Source organism: Sceloporus undulatus, chromosome 1, assembly GCF_019175285.1.
Source record: "Sceloporus undulatus isolate JIND9_A2432 ecotype Alabama chromosome 1, SceUnd_v1.1, whole genome shotgun sequence".
Classification (NCBI taxonomy): domain Eukaryota; kingdom Metazoa; phylum Chordata; class Lepidosauria; order Squamata; family Phrynosomatidae; genus Sceloporus; species Sceloporus undulatus.
This window is the reverse complement of record NC_056522.1, coordinates 350,561,698-350,585,215: the sequence shown is the minus strand read 5'-3', so window position 1 is coordinate 350,585,215 and position 23,518 is coordinate 350,561,698. Positions and strand designations below refer to the sequence as shown.

Here is a 23,518-nt window from a genome sequence, read left to right as displayed (position 1 = left end):
TAAATCCAACCCTTCACCATATTCCAGGTCTGTTCAAGGGATCCCCTGACTGTTAGGAGGATAGGCCACAAGCAGAATTTTGCATGGGAATGTTAGGCTTAAAGCTATTGCCTGCAAAATGAGAACTTGTCTTACTTAGCTAGAAGTTCTTATGCTGTGCTTTGATTTTTAAAAGTACCTTTCCAAAGTAACAAATAATGACAATTACTAAAACAAGAGTTACATTTAGTGTTGAGCTTATCAACTCAGGTAAGTGGCACCTCAGACAATACGAGCATCAAGAACAAAACAGATTTTAAAAATTAGATAAAACAGCCAATAAAATATTGTTTGCATAGTCTTTTGTAGTAAACATCATACTTGACTTGGCTGTAAGAAACTCAAGAAAAAGAAGAAACATTATATAGTGAAAACAGTTTTTAATTTGAATAAAACGGATGTATATTTGTTCAGCCATAGAATATTCTGGAAAAATAACTTCTGTGTGTGTGGATGTGTAGGAGGTGTAAGTGTGTTTTAAAAAGGAAAACACTGGAAATAAAGCACTACCAAGAAAGAGAAAGAATTGTCAAAGTCGCTGTATTTATTAAAATACCCTAGGCCCTGAGGAAAATAAATAGTTCTTCATCAGGAGAAAACTTCGAGAGAGTTTATGTAGTCTGAAAACAGCTGAGAAGTGGAAGTTTGTGAAAGAATGTCTTGACAGATATAAACCAAATTTGTGTAAGGAAAAACTGGTTAGTCTTGAGGTAGAAAACCACAATTGAAAATGCGGCAATTGGAATATATGTGTGCAGTTTGGGGCAGACTCCCATGCATGTATCTACTACTAATGCTCTAATTGTTCTGCAGTGTCATATACAAGATAGCTATCTCATTTTGAAACACTGGTATACACTTCACTGGAGCTTGTCAAAAAGACTGCATTCAAAACACTGCATGACATGAACAAAATTATTTTTTTTTTATTTTAAACTACAATGCGCCCGCATCATATGCAGGCGTGCCATACGCAGCTTCCAGCTTATGCTGGAAGCCGTGCCGGAGACTTCTCCCACGCCCTGGAAGAAGCAATGGGGCATGGTGCACCAGGCGCACACCACAGAAACAAGCCCATTAGTTCTAATGGGGCTTCAGTTTATGCATTTTTTCGCTTATGCGGCGGGGTCTGGAATGGATCCCCCGTGTAAGGGAAGGGCCAACTGTACTATGAATGTAAAACAGATACATTTCTTTATAATGCAGGCCTTTTTTCCAATTATGTTTTTAAATCAAAATGCAGTATGATGTTTCTTTGAAAGCTCTAAAAAGAAGAAACACACAGCTATTTTACTAACATAGTGTAATGTCTTAGTAAGAATCAGCAGGCACCATCTCCATCAGACTCATCTATCCCTAGTGCATTTGAAATGCTTACATGGATCTCTCTCATTGTGGTAGTGCTCACTGAATCCACACATGTCACAGTAGAGCAGACTTGCATCCTACATTTTCCAGTCACATCTCTTGTTCAATCAGCATTTGGTCAGGAGCAGAATGGATTGCAGAGCTGGGGGCACATATGTGTGCACACGACTTATGGTATATGCAGTGGATACAGCCAGACCAGTAGTAAGGTAAACAGGGTTTATTGAAGGGTTTGGTACTTTGGGGGGAGGGAATCTTGCAGGGATGATTACCTTTTTTGATGTTCCGCAATTTATTGCCTCCATATGATTTGGATTCCCACAGCTTCTTTCTTGGTTTTACTACAGTCATTGGTTATTATTGGCAAGGGATGCCATGCTTTGCAGTGTTTTCTGTATGGATTGTTTGCCACCTCATAGAGAATACTCCTCTGGCAGTGAAGGTGAATGGTTTGGGACAGGTGAAAGCTTACTATGGAATGAATGTTCCCAGTACCTCTTCTTTTTCCCTACACACATAAGCTGTTTTTGACATGGGTCACCATATGTGACCAGCGTGGCATAGTGGTGTGAGTGTTGGACAACTCTGGAGGCCAGGGTTCAATTCCCAGCTCAGCCATGAAACTCACTGGATGATCTTGGGCAACTCACATACTCTTAGCCTCAAGGGATGGCAATGGCAAACCTCCTCTGAACAAATAAAATCGCTTATTCTGTGCCACCAGTGTACTGTAAGTGAAAAATATAATAAAAGAATGTTTGTAGACAGGTATATATTCTTCTGGGGAGGAAATGGTGGGTGTTTTTTTTAAATTCTTCTATTATAGTAGGCCTCAGTTCCTTTGATAGAATGATTTGTAAGATGTGAAATTTTGAGAACCACTGTCCTTGAAGAAACTGTCTTTGCGGGGTTTGTGTGTATGATTTATGAGGTCCAAAGCTTTGATGCACACACTCAGTTCAAAGAGAACTTGGCACAGTCACATGTCTCTAATGTTAGTTTAATATGAATTGCAAGCTCTGGAATGACAAAATAAAATACTACCAAGGCTGCATACGTTTTTTTTTCTAAATACACATAGCATATTCCTTCAATTTTTTTTAAAGTCAAGAACATGAAGCCACCAAACACTGATGTAACTTGCCCACATGATGCTTAATGGTAATAGAGGGATCTTCAAGTTGCCTGTTGTCTTAACAAAACCACATGAATTTCATGGGGTTTTCTTAGGCAAGGAATAATCAGAGGTGGTTTTTACAGTTCCTTCTTCAGAAATATAACCAGCAGTGCCTGGTATCTGTTTGCAGTCACCCATTCAAGGGCTGACTCTGCTTAGTGTCCAGGATCAGACAGGAACTGGCCCTGTCACTGATCACCAAATTTCTTTGACACTGGGACACCAAGAGAAGGACCTTGGATGAAGGAATCATTCATATAATCCTAAACCATTATGACTTTGAGTTGTAACTCAAAAGAAATAGGAAGCACCACTGCCAGCAAATATGGGGAACCTTACTTGCTCAACCAGTATCTGGTGATGATTCTTTTGATTTACTAAGATACTGCCAGTTTTTTAACACCTAGCTTAAACAGTTGCTGTTACGTCTTGTAACAACCACATCGGTGACAATTCTTGTGGATTTCTTTCCAACTAGTCACCAAAGATTATTGTTGTTGTGAAACTTCAAGTCATTTCCAGCTTATGATGACCCTGAAATGACCTTATGGGATTTTCTTGGCAAGATTTGTTCAGAGGTTACCCAATGGTTTTCCATGGCCGAATAGGAATTCGAACCCAGGTCTCCAGAGTCCTAGTCTAACACCCAAACCAACACACCACACTGACTCTCCATCACCAAAGATAGCAACAACACTTGTACACTGCAGACACCATTGTGCCTGACTTTATCATTAACTTAATTTCAAATACAGGGATCCTAAAAAGTTTCTGTGTATGTAAATAAAATTATTTAACAGAAGATAATAAAACTATTCAGAATTACTTATTGTTTAAACATGCGTGGTCACAATATAATACATTGGGTTAGTTGTTATTTTAATTAGCATTCCTCAAACGCAGCTCACAGATTGCACTCTCTGTTCTAATCAACTGACCCTTGACCGGATTGCTATCCCTGCTCTAACTATGCTTTCTAATTCTAACTGGCTCTAACTGATTCACATACTTGCATTGTCAAAAGCACATCCAAACTTTCAGCCAACTACTAATCACCTTCAACATTCCATACTCTCACCCTTTTCCACAGACCACTTACCTTAATATTGTGTGTGTGTGTGTGTGTGTGTGTAATAGTTAACGATACACTACTTTATTTCCGCTAATATACATTCAGTAACCTTTGTATGAGAGCCAGTATGGTGCCAGTGGTTTGAGCATTGGACTATAACTCCAGAAACCAGGTGACCTTGAGCAAGTCACACTCTCTCAGCTTCAGGGGAAAGCAAAGGCAAAACCACTCTGAACAAATCTTACCAGGAAGTCAGAAATGACTTGAAGGTATACGACACCACAAACATATTTTACAGATGTCCACAACATCACAGAAGCCAGTGGAGCTGTTTCATGATAGGTTTCATGATACCAGTTCAAACAAAGGTATAGAGCAAGAAAGAAAGTACACTATTCCTTGATCCTTCTAATGATCTTCAAAGAAGGTTTGCATATGCAGTGCTTTTGCACTGTCCTTCAGCAAATGTTTCAAAGGTCAGATAAATAAACCTTCTGCACACACCCCTTCTGAGTATATGTGATAATCGCCGGATAAAAACTTTAGTCAAATAATGAATTTTAAAAACACTAAACATTCATACATTTTGTTTATGAAATTTGTGTAACTACACAGACAAACTCTCAAGGCCATGTCCACATAAAGAAAAATATATTATCTAATACAAACATAAGTCAACAACAAAAATTATTTAAACATAAGAACTGTTTAAACACTATAACTGAAGCTCTACAAGTGTTCATCTATAAAAATCACTTAAAACAGCTGTGGTCACCTTCATACCACAACTGAGAACGAACACTACAAAACTAATTTCCCATAATAGCAATTCTGTTTCTTGTGTCAACAATCCTGGGAGAATAAGGGCATATTTGTCTGGTGCCAAAAAGATAACAGTGTCACCACCAGGCAAACTTCCTTGAGGAAAGTATTCCATAGATACAGAGCTATGGAATTAAAATAGATCCACTTGACACAGATGCACTGCAGCATTTTTAACCATCTTTTTTATACACGGCAGATATAAAATAATGTGCTGAAAGGGAGTGGGTAAACCTCTGGCCCTCTGGATATTGGTAGATTGTAACTTCTACAAGTCCTAGCTCCCATAGGCAGGAATGAAGGAAGGATCATGAGAGTCGCAATCCAGCAACATTTGGAGAGCCACATATTCTCCATCCCTATGCCAAATGGCATAGTTATAGTTATAGTTATCTTTATGACCAGATATTTATCTTGGGTTGATGATAGGTAGTATAGTTCTTTATCAGCTGTTACTGAAAACATGCCAAGTGTGCAATTCTGGCACTGGCACTTGTACAAAGGACTTTTTCAACCAGTATAAGTCTTTATCAACCAGTATAGGTTTTATTTTAAAATAAAAATAGAGGGGCTAATCCTCTAAGGCTGCCCCCTGACTCATAAGAACTGGAAAGGGCACCATGGGCCATTGAGACCAACTCCCAGCTCAGTGCAAGGATCTTGAGCTAGAGCATTTATTTATTTAGCCCTTGAGGTTTTTAAAGTGTGGCTATGGCAGGTTACAGACCGCCATTAAAGTACGGAGTCAGTCCGTACTAGGGTTAGGAAGGTGCGGTGCTTCCGCACCCCCCTAACCCTAGTACAGACTGAGTCCGTACAAAATGGCGGCTCCCCTTCCACATGGGGGCCACCATGACGACGGCACGACGGCACCACCTCTATACGGGGCGGCGTGGATGTGACGTCAGTCTGCGCCAGGGCGCTTAGTGCGCCCTTTCCGCGGACCAGGAAGGAGCTCCGTTTCGGAGCTCCTTCCCGGTTTGCGGCGCCGCTTTGCAGCCCTTTCTCACCCTCCCCGCCGCCGCGGGGTGTCCTTGGGGCTTGAAGTGTTTTGCCGCTTCCCCCGCAGCCTGAAAAGCGGCGGATCGGGGCCTCAGCGGCTGCCGTCCTGGCAGCTGAGGCCCCAATACACCGGGGAAAGGGGCGGGTACAGCCCGCCCCAAATAGGTGGTCTGTAACCCGCCTATATGTTTTGTGCTCCATACATCTTATCATCTATGTTGTCCAACTTATCATCCATGTTGTCCTTCTCTGAATCTGCTCCAACTTGTTTATATCATTTTTAAATGAGGTGCCTTGAACTGAACACAGTACTCCAGATTAAGAGGTCTGACTTGCATAGAATACAGAATCCTTCCCTATGCTCTACTGTAGATCAGAGTTTTTATCATTTGTCACTGAAAAGTCCTTTGCAGAAGTGTCAATGCCAGAATTGTAGTTGTGGTATGTTTTCAGTAATAGTTGATAAAGACCTTTACTAGTAGATCCATGATGTAATTCATAATGCATCATAGGCTAGGTCAGGATGGATATATACACACCTGACAGAGAGGAGGTGCTTCATAAAAAAGAACATGCAGATTTGCATGAAATTTGTATATGCTAATATGTATGTAAAACACATTTAGAAATTCACCAGCATCTGTGGCTGGCATCTTCAGAGAATGCTGTAAACTATTTCTTCTGTAACTGTAACCAGTCCCTCATGGTTCCAGAAAGTTTTCCACAAAGATGTCCCAAGTCTGATGAAGTTCTGGTTAGGATTTTATGAGTACATGTTATGACTATGAATTTCATTTGATCTCCGATCCCAAAGGGAGCCCTGGTGGTACAGTGTTTAAATGCTGGTACTGTGGCCATAAGGTTGTGAGTTTAATCCGAGGGCTCCAAGGTTGACTTGGCCTTCCATCCTTTTGTAAGGTGGTAAAATGAGTACCCAGCTTGTGGGGGGCAATTGGCTTACAGATTGTAAAATGCTTTGAGAATGCTCAGGGATAAGCAATATAGAAATGTAAATGCTATTGCTATGCTGTTACTTTGGCCATTTCCTCATGTTATGAGACCTCCGTTGTCTTACTGTTCCCACATAGTTTTGGTGCAGTTTGGGTTGTGCTGTACAGATCTCCTTGAGCAGAGAGAAGGGATTCCTTTTCAGGAAAAGGCTGGAATTACGTTCAGATTTAAGCAGGCTGGCAATGGGCAACAAGATAGAATCATGAAATCTTTAGTGATGGAAGGGACCACAAGGGCCTTATAGTCCAAGCTCTTGCCATGCAGGAATACCCAACTAAAGCTCTCCTAAAAATACCCATCCACCCTCAAGATGGAAGAACAAGGGACACAGACAAAAACATATTGGACATGGAAAATATGGCAGATAAGCTAGTACAAAAGTCCCTGGGAGATTTTACAAGACAAGAATATGTTTCTGCTAGATATAGGATCCTAACTGCTCACTTTGGAGTGAGTAGTCCTGTTTCACAGTGGAGAGTGACAAGCCATTGCAGCTTGAGACAGATGATGGTTGTGAGCCACTGTCAATTCAAAATACAGTGGTCCCTTCCCTTACATGGGGGATCCATTCCAGACCCCTCCATGTAAGGGGAAATTGCATGTGCTCGTGCCCCATTGAAAATAATGGGACATGTGCACGCAGCGCAGTGCACACCATTCATTAAATTCTACCGCGGCTTCGGCGTATGCAGAAAGCCACGAAAGTGAAGCCTGCATATGGTGTGGGCTCACTGTAATAAGCAGTTTGCCAACCCTATTGTGTATTTTGAGAGTGCTGCATGTCACCAAAGCATCATCACTTGCCTTTGTATGCTGGGTACTGATGCCAGCACTGGCTAAATATTAAAGGATTGGGAACTGAATGAAGATTTGAGGACAGGGAACATATGATTTGTAGGTTAAGAAAAGTAAATATGTGTTGGCAATGTTCTCCCTTATATTATTATAATATTCCCCCCTCCAAAAAAAAAAGCTTGGTGCTCTCCAGGTTTTTAGATAAATCCATTATTATCAACCAATATGACCTGTGGTCAGGGATGGTGGAAAGTGTAGATAAAATGCTTGATGGGCAATGGATTGGGGAGGAGTAGGTTGCATCATCATGAATACAACCCCTGAAGTATTTTCAGTTCTGATCAGCATGTACTTCTAAGGGATAAAAGCATGTCTGAGGCTGGCTGAGAGAGAAAAACACCCCCTTGCTGTTAGCATTTCTGTATTATGATGACTGTGTGGAAAATGCTGTGCTTATCATCACAAGTATGAGTAAGGCTTACATTTCCCTAGAGATACATAGTGACCTGCAAATGACCCAATATAATCAGTAGAGGATATGGCTAATGCCATCTAGAATTCCTTCAGGATTATTATCACAGAATCAAATACTACTGGTTCAGTTGAGAGTGTTTTTATATGGCCATGTGAAAGGAAACCACTTAGTCCGTTCCACACATGCACCGGTTTACATATGTGCAGTGGAGGCCATCTTCCAGGTTGCATGGCCTGGATTTCAAGGCAGTTTTTATCAGTGGGAAAAATTTCTTAAAGCAACTTGAAGAGGTTTGTTCAGGATACTCCAGTTTAGAAATTTAAAAATACCCACTGCAAACTTAGATCTCTGCTTATGCTTCTCTGAATGAGAGCCTTAATTGTCAGTGGGGCTGTTGTCTCCATCGGAGTAGGTTGTCCATGACACTTGCTCTTTATTCCACTATGGGGAGCTACTAGCTCATGTATTAAATTCTGTCAAATGTTAACTGGAATGCAAAGCACTGCTAAAAGCACACTTTTTTATTTGATTTATTCATTTTGATTCTAATGAACACTGTACAGTACATGAAGAGCAAGAAAGTACTGCAAGCTTTTTAAAAATAGCCCAGAGGCCCATAGTGCAACACAAGGAAGATGAGAATAGAAAAGGCAAAATGCAGAAACATGGTACAGATGTGCATACTTGTGCTGATGCAGGGATTCTTTAGGGGCTGCAGGCCATGTTGCAAATAGAAGAAGAAGAAGCAAGTTTGAGAAATAATTTAATGATGCAAGTATACAAAGGAAAATAGAACCAAAAGAGAAAATGGCAATTTGGAGCCAAATAGGTAATACAGTGGACCCTTGTTATATGCTGGGGTTTGGTTCCAAGATCCCCAGTGTATAACAAAATCCGTGTATGCTCAAGTCCCATTAAATATAATGACATAGAAAAATGGTGTCCCTAATAAAAAATGGAACATCAAGGTAAATTTATACTTTTTTGGAACATTTTCAAACCGTGTATGCTTGAATCCGTGTATAAAAATTCCGTGTATAAGAAGGGCCGACTGTAGTCCGTGGTAGCCTATCTGTTGTACAAGATATATTCAGAGCAGGCAGCAGACACGATCTAGTATTGAACAGGCAGTTTGGGACAACATTTCTTGGATTATTAAATTTATACCACACTATTTGATTTGCATGTAAAGCAGTTTACAAAATCATCATTGTTATTTCTAACAGCAGTATAAAGGAGCATATGCTCCAGAAAACCTCCAGCCTTCAAACATTTAATATCAGTTAATGTCAAGTACCATGTCCAAACCCAGAATATTAGTCTTTTACACATGTCAGGATTTACTGGCAAACTCTATCCCCCCCCCCCACCCCCCAATGGACAAAAAGACAATATAAGAAAAAGTTTTGAGGCAGAATTCAGCAGTGGTCATCTCAGGTAGAATAGCAGGATTTGATGGAACTTGTGAAATAAGAATCCTCTTCCTCACTGCATGCCGCTTTTCACCCTCAAAATTGGAAGGGTGAAGCTATGCAACCCTCTAGAGCCAGTTTTCTTATAGCACACATATATCTGAAACAGCAATATAGAGAGAAGAAATAACATCCTTATGGCACAATTATTGCAATCTGTTTTAGCCAGTGGAACAGAAATTCACTCTTTAACATATCATATATATGCTATTTTATATCCCATTAAATATCTTACATGACAAGTTAAAAAATGTGAAAAAGTCCCTACTACCACATGTGGTGGATGTGTCCAGAATAGGAATGTTTTTCAAGAGACAACATTAATTACAGAAAAATGATTTATCAAAGCATCCATATATTGCATCAATCACTAGTTTTGATGTGGTAAATAGATAAATGCATAAGTTAGTTAATTAATATTTTAGTTGGTCCTAAGTGGTAAGAAAAAAACAAAAATACTAGAAAAATTAAACGGAGATTTTTACAGATTCTTAGTATGAAAGAATTTGGTTTATTGCCATTAAATATACTAAGTTTAAATGACAAAGAACCCAGTTGCCTTTTTCAGTTTGGTGAAAGTTTTTTATTTATTTTACTTTTTTTTTTTCAGGAGAAGGAAGAATAGTGTGTACTGTAGTCATCTGTGGAAGGATACGTGAATTTAAATTAAACTGTAGCAAGGAAAGAAGACTTCAGTAATGAAACTGATGATTTACATGTTGGGATCATCTCCACTGGAGTGATTCTTGTTATGTGTGAAACAAATATAGAGGAGATAGAGAGTAAGAGATAGTATTGTTTGGCTGTTGCATCATTAATTTCTTGTTCTGCAAAATATTTTTGTTTCTGTTTCATGTTTTCTGGGCAGGAAACTTACTTCCTGTACAGAAAATCATGTTTTCTGAGCAGAAGATGTCATTTTATGTGCAAGAAAACATATGGTTTCATTTTGGGATTTTGTACAGAATAGTGCTGAACTGCAAAGATTCCCATTGTGCAGATTTCTCATCATTTTTATTGTCTCCTTTTTCATCTGTTGTTCAAAGATTTGCAAATATTATTTTCATCTCTAGGTCACATGTACAGTTGACCCTCCACATTTGCAGCTTTGACGTTTGTGGATTTGATTATTTGCAGATTTGATTAACATTTTCTGTCTAGGAATTTAGGTCCTCCAGTGTGACTCTGTGGCCAACTTATATCAAAAGTTGTGCTTGAAGACCTAGAGATTCCTAGAGAGAACACTTCTCTAGGCATTTGTAGCTCCTCCAGCACAGTTCTGTGGTCAGCTTCTGGTAAATGTTGACCATACAGTTGTGCTGGAGGGCCTAGGGAAGCCTAGAGAGGTATTCTCTCAGATTAAAATTAGCAGGGTGAGGGGGTATTTGCATTATTTCCACTTCCATGGGGCTCTATGTCCTTAACCCCAGTGAATGGAGTAAAGCAGAATTTAGTCTTAGGTTCACACATCTCTACAAGCCTGAGCCAGTTTTGGGTTCCAGTTCTTCTGCTATAATGCTCAGAGGCAACAATATAGTTCAGCTTTATATTTTCTTATTCCTGGTCCATCATTAATAATAATAATAATAATAATAATAATAATAATAATAATAATAGTTTTTATTTGTATTTTCCCACCTCTCCCAGATGGATCAAGGTGGGATTACAGTCCGTTAAAACACATACATCAATATAAAATACATTTAAAATACATCAATAAAAATAATACAATTAATCTTAAAACTGAGTCCTCGTTGAGTGGTAATGCAGTAAATTCATCCAGTGGTCTGAGGGTGACGCTTACACAAGGTCAGGTGGGTAAGCTCATCGGAAGAGATCCATCTTAAGAGCCCTCTTGAACGACTCTAAGGAAGTAATAAGACAGATCTTCTCCGGTAGATCATTCCACAATTTCGGATATAATCCAGGAAACATGGTTTAACACAAATGGTAGTCAGTTGCTAGATATGCTAGCAACCAAGTGGATTGTTTTCTTGTTTTGTTTGTACACATAACACTAATTATATCTTGGCATAGTCTTGCAAACCAGGACAATGACTTAACATTGATTTCAAATTCTGTGTAAACTAGGAACTCTAGTTAGCTCTAACCTTTGTTACAGTCCATAAAGATATATAATCACAGTCATGTGGCAGGAAGGACTTGTTTCAAGAGCACCACTAACTGCCAGTCCTTTTCTTGGCACAATTCAAAGTGCTGGTTATGACATTTAAAGCCAGATACAACTTGGGTCCAGCGTATTTGAAGGATCCTACGTATCTCCCTATATGAGTCTTTTTTTATTTTTATTTATTTATTTATTTATTTTGCTCTGAGATCTTCATGAGACACCCTTTTCATGTTTGTTTAGTGGGAACAAGAAAGAAAACCTCCTTGGTTGCTGCAGCTCTAGGGAGCAAGTATGATTCCTGTTTGTTTTCCATCAACTGGCAACTAAAAACTTTCCTATTCTGTCAGACTCAGGAATTGACTGTCTTGAGCTTTTAAATAATGTCTTTTAATGAATTTTAAAGGGTTTTAATACTATAGATTTTTATTAAAAATAAAAATTCTGATGTTTTGTATCTTTTTAATCTATGCTAGTTTTACTAAGTTTGTAAGTCGCCTTAAGTCCCATTGTTGGGACAAAGGCAGGATTGTCATAGTGGTAGTGATGAAGATGAGGAGGAGGATAGCAAGGAATTTAGGCAGTCCCCCAGTTGCTTAACTGTGGTTGTATGCCTGGGAATATTACATCTGCACCTGCATAAAGCAAATGTCATTAGTGCAAAAGTAGTGCACAGTTCAGCATCAGCCCTTGGGCGTTTGATGTCTGTTTGAATTGGAGCATCATGAAGCCTAAGCCTCGAGAGGCGACACTTCACTGTGAAATGAGGAACATGGAATTCTTTTGAATAGATTTACTGAGCTTTCTCTAACCTAATTCCACTTTCCCAAAAATGATTCCTCTTGTTGTGTGATGGTATTATGCTTGGAAACATCTGCTAGAAATCACAGCAAAACAAATAAGCAACCAAGCATTTTAATGAGCTTGACCTGATATTTTCTCAGAACTTCATATGAGCTTTTTTTCAGAAATCAACTTGATTCTAAACTGGTATCTGAAGTATGGTGAGGGTCACAAGATGAATGACTCTTTGCTTGCATTGCACACATTGGTAGGTTATGCAGTTCACAGGTGTGTTGGCATTAAGTGCAAGCAACAGCAAATGGAAAGTAAATTCATATGGTCTAATTAGATGTTACAACATGCATGTGACTGCTGTTGATTTACATTTCCCCAGTGATGCCTAGTAAATGAAACACAATTCTGTTGTGCTGCTTTTTGTTAACCTGTTATACATCATTGGGGAAAACCATGAGTGTGCCACTGGTTAGCAGCAGCAATGTGTCCTCCATAGTACCAGCCCTTAGTTCAATATTTGTTAGTTGACATCTTGTCCTGTTGTTCTGCTTGCCTATTTTTCAGTTTATACTCTGGAAAAAGATTGGGCAATGATCAAAAGTTTTGGTCTGGTAAGAACAATGAGCACTTTCTCTTTCAAGGAATCTGTAACAATTTGTTTTTGTTTTTAAGTTAGGCATTACATCAGATGGGTTTTTTAGTGAATAAGCTGGTGAGTTGTATCTGTGCTCAGATTGTTGTGTTTTGTCTCTTTAATCATTAATTTTTTTCTTCCGACTTGTAGGGTGTAAATCACACACACACTTACTGGCCTGGTAAGCTGCCTGTTTATAAGAATAGACTTAGTATGGTTGTTGCTGAACTTCCATCAATCCAATGGTGCCTGCAAAAAGACAGTTTCCTGTCCCAGTTAGCATATTATACAAAATATGGAGTGGAGAGTATTGAGTAATTTCAGTAGACACTTAAGCTCTAAAATCAGATATATATCAAAACTTTGGCTACAGTAGATAGTCCTGATCATTTTATAGAGACAACATATATAAGTAACTATGTGAGACTAAAAACATCAACATCATATGTGTGTATGTTTGTGTGTGAATTAAAAGTGTCTACTTAGCATGTTTGCCTCATCAATTAAATTTTTGAGGGGGCTACTGGGCAATACAGTAAAGTGTGGCGGGTCAGTGCCTCCTCCTTTAAAATAGTCTGCCACCAAATTCTTTTCCCACAGATACTTTCTTCTTTAGGACTTTCTCACCTGTAGCTTGACAATGTGAGGTGGCATGCGGAAAGATTTAACGTGGCACCCTGAGTGGGGAGGCAAGGGGACTCTAATTGCTCATATTTATGGAGGATGCGCCATTGTTCTGTTAGCAACATATGTGTATGTAAGTGTGCCTTATGTGTGTATGCCGCTTTTGATTTAGGGCAAAGGGAAGTATTGTCTAGCCCTTTGCACTCTCAAAATCTCACACCCAGCAGCTTCTGGGACTGGCTCCTGGTGAAACTGCTGCTTAATGATGGGGAGTAAGAGAGATGAGAAACAGTTCAGAAAATGAAGATGTGCTGGTCCTGGGCTCCCAGGCTAAGGAAAAGGAGAATGTATTACTTAGAAGGAATGGGTGTAAGAAAAGGAGTGGTTAAAAGCCTGCCAAGTATTTGACTTTAATGTAGCCATACTGAGTTTGAAGTTAATTAGACTGTATACTTTATTATTTCTATAGGGATTTTTTTTTTAAAAAAAATAAAGTTACTGTTTGTTTTACAGCCGTTGACTCTGACTGGATTGATTACTATAAACTCTAAAGAAGAACCTTTGCAGAATGAATTGTATTTAGCTCTGTGTGTAAGCAGTCTTAAATCACAACCTGGAAAAAAAGAAGAGGTTGTTGTTGCTGTTGTTGTTACCAATCTCTTCTATATTCTGTCAGCACATTCTCTAAAGTTGATTGACCTGCATAATTTCCCTCCCAACCTTCATTCCAGTTCCTTGTTTTATTTCCCTTTCCTTTAGACTGCTGATCTTTTCCATTTTATGTGTGCATTTTCTTTCATTTTAAAAGTTAAATCTTACATTTGTGCCTCTTTTGTGACCTTATATTACCAAAATCCTATGCACAGCTCACCTGACATATGTCCACTCACACAAGTCAGGACACTTTTTATTCTCTGATCCCTTGAATTTACACTCCCATATGCTACATTAGAAGGTTGTGTTGACACTAATGAAAAAAGTGGGATATAATGCAGAAGGTCTCATTAGATAGCACTGTTGGGTGATAGTTTGATGCTCTAGCTTAAACAATCTGATGTGCTTTCTGTTACGGAATGTGTGGGCTTTCCTTAACAGTGTAGCCCGGAGGGGGGCATCTCCCCAACCTAGCTATTTCCAGAGAGCCTCGTTATAATGTTGTGTCATCTGGGACATCAAGAAGTGAGGTTGCATCACTCCCAGTGTCAGGGAGAGGTTGCCCTTGAACGAGAGGTTAATAAGTACAGTTACAAGCAGAACAAAGGCTGCATCCGCACTGCAGAAATAATTCAGTTTGACAACACTTTAACTGCCATGGCTCAATGCTGTGGAATTCTGGGATTTGTAGTTTGTTATGGCACCACAGCTCTCTGGCAGAGAAGGTTAAATGTCTCACAGAACTACAATTTCCAGAATTGCATAGCATCGCACCATGGTAATTAAAGTGGAGTCAAACGGCATTAATGCTACAATATGAATGCACTCAGAGTGTTTTTCCCCCCTGAAAATTTGAGGAGGTCAGTGAGGATCTAAAGGTCTGCACTTGGACCTGTCCCCCCAAAGGGCCACATGTGTCCCACAGGGATACAACTCAAGGAGCATTATAAATTATGTTTAGAAGGTACAGCTTTTCCTTCATAAAGGCTCAGTGCTAAGATCCACCTGCCAGTTAAGTTCAGTGAAGAACACCTTTTGACAGAGACTACTGCTGTGTACCTGGTATGGCCCCATGTATCTCTGGCTTTTAAAGACATCATTTATATATCAGATCAACATTTTTAGGGGACACAGTAACAGAGGAAGGTTTTATATCTTTTTGGATCATGCTCAAGTGTTACTTCTCTTAGCTGGATCAAATTATTTATGTTTTTTGCATAAGCTTCTTGCTTCGCGACAACACACAACATTGATGTACAACATCTCAAATATCTAAAACATTTTATACATAAGGCATTGAATCTCAAGTTTCTATGAGTGGAACTCCATTCATGGATTTCTCTCACTGGAGGAAGACAGAGAATAATTTCTGCTGATTCCTCCTCACCACTGTGACACATGAAAAAGTTCTTGAGAGGTTGGGAGACCATCCAGAGCAGCATGAAACAGGACCGAAACATGTAGCACATTATGTTAGCAGTGCCATAGGATGCAGTGGCTTAGTGGTTGCTGACTTTGACCATCACAAGGTTGGCAGGTCAGCAGTTCAAGTCCCAAGCTCCGTGTGTTGGACTGAGTTCCCATCACTAGTCCCAGCTTCTACCAACCTAGGGGTTTGAAAGCATGTAAAAGTGCAAGTGGATAAATATGTACCACTTTGGATGGAAGCACATGACCACAAAAGTAATCTTCGACAATGCTGGCTCCTTTGGTTTAGTAACAGAAATGAGCACCGCACCCTGTAGTCAGTCACGACTTGATATTCATGTCAAAGGGGAAACCTTTACCACATTAACACTGGAATAGTAAAGAAATTTAATTGTTCAGCATTAGAATGTTGTTTATTTTGTTAATTAGTTTACTAAATTAATAAATTAAAATATTTTAATTACTAAAAATGGCCAGTAATGTATTAAAGTCACAAGAGCCATTAGTGACTGCTCAAATGCAACATTGTTCATGTTTAACAATGAAAATAACAAACTTTTTAAAGCATTTTGAAAATTTTTAATGAAGTAGGTGTAACAAATTAACTGAATTATTTTGACGCTCTGGAGGTGACACAGCAGATTGCAGAAGAGGAGGCAGGATTACTTTAAATACGCCCAAATTTCTCTAGCATTATTTCATTGGTCCTTCAAAAAGACCTGCAAGTTTAGCTAGTATTTTTACTTCCTTGTGGGAGGATAGGAGAATGAGGTAAGCTAGTCAGGGATGAACATTTTCGTGAATGAAACTCCAGTGATTTCTAGTAGCTCAATAGTATCTATTTTGACTAGTGATGGCTTTCCAGGTGGATACCCCAACTCTAAGCAAGTCTTTTTAAAACTTGAATTTGCAAGCCTTTAAAAAATAAAAAACTTGGTGATGCCTGTGTTGTGTCATCTATTAAAAGGCCTTATCATAGTGAGTATGGTGAGTATATTGAACCACGGACTTTCCTGCTTTTACTCTTGGTCTGTCAGTTACCTTAAATTAGCTTGTCATGAGTTCATGCAGCTAAGCTTTGCACATGAAATGTTACTTGCAGGTTTAATTGTTCCCTAAACTTTTTATAATGTTAGAGTCCATTTGTTTTCTTTTTAACATAAAGCTTAAATTGTTCCTTTTATGCATGCTTCTAATGTTTTCCTTATCTCTTTCTTTCTCCTGCTTTTGTGATTTGCCTTCAGTTCCCCCAGGAGTGATACAAAATGGAGCTCGTATTCTGAGTAGAGGAATCTTCCCTGGAGTTAGACCACTGCCAATAAACCCTATTGGAAGCATGGCTGCTGCAGTAAGGTAAGGATGCTATGTTTCTGAGGAGTCAGTGGCACAGCTTTAAACTGTGTGCCACTGCTGTCTACTTATTTGGATTGCTACCTAATGAAACCCTGCATGATTCCTGTTATCTCTACAGTTATGGCTACAATTGCCCAGATGACCTTGAAATGAGAAGGGCTTGGATAAATTTGCCACTAATGTAGAACGCATCAAGACAGATTAACCATTAATCCACCCTACCCAGTAGTGCTGGTTGTTTATTTCCATTTCAAGTGAGACCAAGAGAGATTTTTTTTTACTCTATGATTGTGCCCCATGCAACACACAAGTTAAAGCAACTTGTCAGATTCATGCAAAACATTCAACAGCCTACAGATAAATGCATCTATCCCACACTTACGTATCTCTTTGCCAAATGGTGAGTCTAGCAAGCTACTCTCACAGAAATATTCGTTATCTTCGACAAAGGACTAAACACCAGCTTCCACATCTATAATTTCACAGATTTTAGGAAGTTTTAACTCCAGTCTTAGATTTTGATCTTGTTTGCCATTCACACAGTTTAGGTTTACCATTGGTGAAATGCTTTAATGCAGGTGGTCTTTTTGATCACAATAATTTGACACACTAATGCCTTCTTCTGTGCTTGCAGCATGTGAATAATGCAAGGTTTGTTTGGTTGTTGTTTTGTTTTTGTTTTTTAGCTTTTAGCTAAATATTTGACCAACATGCTGAAATCCACTTGTTTGGTTTTTATCTTTTGTTGCATAACATTTCATAGTTGCATCCCATTTAAGCCAGTTATAAACCGTTTCTTTCAGCAATTCAATGAACTAATTACATTGTTTCCTAGTTTCTGTACATGCTCACTTGGCTGCTGCCCCTTGAGGCAATTAGTAAGTGATCTTGTACAATCATTTCACCTTCCGGTGTCCAGCCCAAGGTGCAACAGGGTGGGGGTTGTTTGGATAATGTGTTTCATTCAAAAATGCTAAAACCAAGACAAATTTACCACTTGACATGAGGAAAGATTAGCCATGGGAGATTATGTCATTATGCTGCTGTTGTCCTTTTGGCTTAAACCACATTAATAGATCTTTTGTTTGGACTAATCTGTAAATGGAAATACACTATTTTTAATGGTGTGACTCATTCTTATCTTGCACTAAAGTTACTCAACAGAAAATGGGAAGGGATTGACAGTTCTGATTTTTACTTTATTCACACCATTGTTTGTCACCATTATTTTCTTCATTTTAGGCTGCTTTTCAGAAATGTAAACCCATACAAATTATTCAAATATTTTTAAAATAATAATAATAATAATAATGCAAACCATTTTGTGCAGGCATAATAAAAACAAATAGCTACAGAATAATTGCATGGGGTTTTCACCCCATGTTAACATTCCCCATAAGACTAGACATTGCTGTAGCTCAGTGGTTGCTGTACTAGTAGTTGTTTTTAAACCATTTTAATTATGTCTGTAGCCAAGAAAGAAAACATTCATAGTAAGGCAGCTTAGCAAAGCAGCCCTGAAGCTTAGACTCTAGATGAGATGATATACAAGGAACAAGAGGTGAAGAAAGAGGTGAAAAAAAAGCAAGCTCATGCACCACATGTTATAGTCACAGTTCTTATCATCTGGGAAACACAGGTAGCTTGATGAAACTGTTCCAGATGGAATACAGTACTAACTAGTTAACAGCTGAGGAAACCAAAGACAGCTGGTCTCAGCAGCAACAACAGAAATCTAAGAGACTCAGCTTTGAATCAGGAAGTCCTAAGCCTCTGTTTTTGCCTCTTCTGTGAACTCATTAAGTGGCCTCAGACAAGTCGTTCTCGCTCTCTCTTAGCCTTAGTACCGTGTTTCTTCTTTGTACTGGGGAGACATAGCCATGTTAGTGTGGAATATCAGTATGCAAAGGGATCTTGTAGCATCTAATATTTCCTCGCAAGCAGGGATGTAAACCAAGCCTACAAAAGATTACGCTACAACTTCTTTCATGCAGTTAGTCTCAAAAGTGTTTCAGGATCCCTTGGCATACTCCTGTTTATACTGTTATGAATAATAATAGTGACTGATCTTACAGGGTTGTTGTATTGATATATACAGTGGAATGATATAAATTGTGTGGTGGAAAATGGCTTCCTGGACACTCCATGCCTACTCACCCCCTTCACTAGCAAAGGTAGGGGGGGAAATGAGAAATAAAGTACAGTGGACCCTCCACATTCACTGTTTTTAAGGGCACAGGACCCCTGTAAAAGTGGGGAAACAGCAAATAAAAAAACACTTTTTTTACTTGAGAGAACACAGCCACTAATGGCAGCTTTTCCATGGCACAAAAGGGAGCAGATCTTTGCCACTCCTTTTTGGGCTGGGTTCAAGGTGGATTGGGGCCATGACATATGTTTGTCATGGCCCCAATCTGTCTTCAGAAGGGGGTTGCTTGAACCCTCCCCTTCCTCCCCATCTGTTCCCTCCCTTAATTGTAATCTTTTCAATGCTAGATGAAGACTTCATTATTCTCCTAGGCTTTTAGATGTAGGTGGTTTTTTAAAATCCTTGTTGGATTTACTTTTACTGCACTTTTCACTTTGTGGGCATTTTTAATTTGTTTCAGGGTCCATTATACCTTTATATTGTATGGTGTTCACCTTTGTTTTGCAGATGTCCTAGAGAGCTTTAGCCAATGGGCCATATAGAACCATCATTATTGTTATTTGCCATCAAGTCAAACTTTGACTTATGGCAACCTCGGTGAATGTGAGATCTCCAAGAGCCTGGTTGTCAACTGCGCTGCTCAGGTTTTGTGAATTCAGAGATGTGGCTTCCTTGTCAAAATCAATCCACCTGTAGCACTGTTTCCCTTTTTTTCCTACTGCTTTCCACGTTACTGAGCATCAGTGTCTAATGAAAACTCATTAGTATCAAATACATTTAAAATAAAGAAGTAAGAGCCTAAGTTGGAAGAGAGGGTGTTTTTGATAAGCCATACCCCCAGCTTATCAACAGGACTCTCAACACCACTGCTTCCAGGCTCCTGTTTCACTTTTCATTTGGCAAAAAGGGGATAATTTTCTCAGGGGCTTTGTTGCTTGCCCATTGCTAAGGATTGCCTCCTGTGTCTTGACATCACATTTACTGAGCACTAGTTCATAAATAAGCAAAAAAACAACAACCTCTAGGAATGAAATCATTTTTTGTTTTCTTTCATATACTTTTTTAAAAATGGTATTGTTGGCCAATAGCAGTGAAGCAAGACAGTGCATAGTATAGGTGCCAGATGTGCAGATCTTCCTGCCATATCATCTGTGAGTGATTCCAGCTTCTCAAGAAAGTCAGAATGTATTTTTGTGGGGTTTTTGGGCTATGTGGCCATGTTCTCGAAGAGTTTCTTCCTGACGTTTCGCCAGCATCTGTGGCTGGCATCTTCAGAGAATCTGAGAATCATAGTCCGAAAACCCTGCAAAAAAAATATGGATGCCTGCCATGAAAGCCTTCAACTCCACATCAGAATGTATTTGTTTTGTTTTCTTTTTGTTAACAAATAATACCAGATAATTAAAAGAGTACTACTTGTTCAGTGAAAAATTATCAAGGCTTCAATGTGAAAAGCACACACAATAATAATACAAAGGTACTCAGTCTTGAACTTTTCTTATCATTGACTGCACACACCATTGTGGTAATGCTACATGTCTTTTGATCAAAGACAAAGCCTTTTTATTTGCAGCCTGTAGTGGTGATGTGCATGTATAATTATGATTCTAAAATCCCTCCTGTATGTTTTTCCTGCCAGTAGTACAACAGACTTAGTTGGATTGATGTGTATGCATTGATCCTCTGGGAAAGGGCCTGATTATGTGAGGGAATACTGTTTAATCTTAATTTACTCCCTTAGTACCAGAAGTGTCTGAGAAACACTTCTGCTACTTTGAAATGGAAACTTTACTACACCTCTGCATAGAAATGTAGGTAAAATATCAGGTGATAAAGTTACTAATTTCCTAAATCTAAAATTTTCACAATAATTATTCTAAATAGTGAGTGATGTTTGGCATGTGGCACCATACTTGCATTTCATGAAAATCTCAGTTCTTTTTTAAAAAATATATATTCTTCCGTATGAGGCGGGAGAGATATAGCATAACGTACTCTTTTAGATCCAGTGAAGAAATGCTGTAGCTCAGTTACAGAACCACATGCTTTGCATTCAGCAGGTGCCAAATTAAATCTCCACTATCTCCCATTCAAAAGATTGGGTAAGTCATGATGGGAAAGATCCTGTCCATGAATTATACTTTGCCATGTTCAGGCACAATAGCATGTTGTGCCTTGTTGTTGACTGCAGTTAGAGGATTTTAGAGGCAGACTGTGTGAAAGGAGAATGGTATGTATAAATGTGAGGCTTTGAAGTAGAGGCTGCTGGGCTAGATGAAAACAAGTGGCCTGATCTTTGATATTAGGTCATGTCCTATAAACAATCTGTAGACAACAATGACCAGTTTTAAGAACACAGTGGAGAATGCCCCATATCAAGACCCTGGCTGGATGCCATCTAGCAGATCATCCATATTCTTAAAGTGGAGCACCCCCTCCCCTTTACCATCCTGATGGTTGAACAGGTGATCCATAATGCCACCGCTCCTCATCTGTTAAGCTCAGTGGGAGGTGCAGGGGTGGACCCCTATGAACTTGGCAAAAGGGAAGAGACTTCCTGCTGTTCTGTCCTTTCTCAGTTCCTTGGATCTGGGTTGAAGTCTCCATTTGCTGTTGTCTGTCTTTTGTAATGACAAGCAAATTATCCACTTATTTGAAAGATAGTCCAGTTTTCGATTTAAGAAACAACATAGTTTTTAAAAGGATATAAATATTTACTGCCCAAGCAAGTTTGGAAAGAAATTGTACAAACATGTATGTGTGTGTGTGCATTTGTGCAAATTAGTTTGTAAAGCATGCAATGCCTCATTCTTTATTAAAGAGTCTGCCTTGCTATGTAACTTTCTACACATTGTATGCAGTTTATTTCCCTGAAATAGGACTGTTCTTGTTTCAGTCATGCAAGGGCATACCACATGTGCTCCTGACTGAGTTGCATCACTCCAGCTATATTCTATATCTAGTTAAATAAGTAAGAAAATAAATAAATCATCAGTGCTTTTTCTTAAATTGTGGCAATTTTGAGCCTCTGTCGTCAGAATGTAGAAGTTTGAGCTTCAGAAAGCTGCCACTTCAAAGGCAGCACTCGTTTCCTCTTTAATGAATGATTTGAAAGAGCTGGTTATAAATTCACCATACAATTGTTTTGAATATGGATGACTTCTTCTCTTAAGCATTTGGCATCGTTTAATGACAACCCCTGCAGTGGTGACACCACCACACAGCAAATGCAGCTGGCTTGCTACACTATCATGAATGGCAGTGCGTTTAGCTATTAATAATTGAGAGAGCTTTGTCTTTGTCTTTTTTTCTCCTGCTGGGTTTTGCATATAATTTAGGGATCATAAACTACCCCCTGAAGTCCAAGAAAAAATGCATTTTATTGAGTAAGAAAAGATGGCAGTTTAGTGAGAATTTTAAATATTTGTGTTTACCTCTATTTCTCAGAAAATTATCTCAGTACCAAGCTTTTAGTCTTGAAAATTTGACTTTCCTATATGTATGCATTGGTGATTCTGTTATTTGAGAAGTATAACATGATCATCAACAGAAAGCAATTTATCAGTATTGGTTTTAGATATAAAACTAAGCTGCATTTTAGTCCATGCATAGGAACAGCTGTAAACTAGAAGACTCACACAATGTGGTGTTTGTAAAAAGCATACCATATTTTGATCATGTGTCAGAATTCATCAAACTGGTTTTGTGAGGTACAGTTTGCCAGATTTGACTGCAGTGGCAAAGTTGTTTTTGTTATTATTTGCCATCAAATATCTTTAATTTATGGCAACTCTATAAATGAGAGATCTAGGGTCATCAATTCCCCTGCTGAGGTCTTGAAAATTCAGAGCCTGTAGTGTAGCACACTATTTTCCTACTTCCTTTCCCTTTTGTAAGCATACTACACACATTGTACAGCTTCAGACTTTTCTTTCTGCCACTGCACATCTCAACACCTGAATGTTCTTTTGGCTTGAGTTCAGTTACATCATTAGGCACAGTGCTTGTCCTCTTCTATGGTAATTGGTTTAGCGTCCATCCTAGGGGGCTCATCTTCCAGCACTATCTCATGTTTTATTCTGGTTTGCCTCATCATTGGTTTTTCAAGGTGTAAAAGGCTTTGGGAGTGGTCTAACACTGCTTTCTTCTGTACAATACTAACTCATTTAGAGTTAGCTGTGGTGCCACTCTGAATGACGCTTCACTAGTGAAAAAGCCATACTTTGCCTTATTCAGACACAATGGCAAGTGATTTATCATTGGCCTGTTACAGACTGCCAAAACAAGGCTGCTTCGGGTCTCTTTGGAGGTATGCTATTTAAATGATGCATGGGTCCTAAGAATCCGGAGTTCGCACCAAAGCCACACTCCATCCCTAAGCACCGGAGTGCAGCTTTTGGTGCAGCTTCCGAATTCTTAGGATGCATGCATCATTTAAATAGCACACCTCCAAAGAGACCCGAAGCAGCTTTATTTTAGCAGTCTGTAACAGGCCATTGACTGCATTTAGAAGCTTT

The 23,518-nt window shown here is 39.0% G+C and overlaps 1 protein-coding gene across 5 annotated transcripts in view; it reads left to right on the top strand.

The window, feature by feature from the left end:
* Positions 1-23,518, top strand: part of FOXN3 (forkhead box N3) — a 264,746-nt gene that overhangs the window by 230,954 nt on the left and 10,274 nt on the right. For all 5 annotated transcript variants that reach the window (XM_042445714.1, XM_042445880.1, XM_042445794.1 and 2 more), the window contains one exon: positions 16,744-16,852. In XM_042445714.1, coding sequence (XP_042301648.1) covers positions 16,744-16,852 — 109 coding nt within the window. The remainder of the gene's footprint in view (positions 1-16,743; positions 16,853-23,518) is intronic.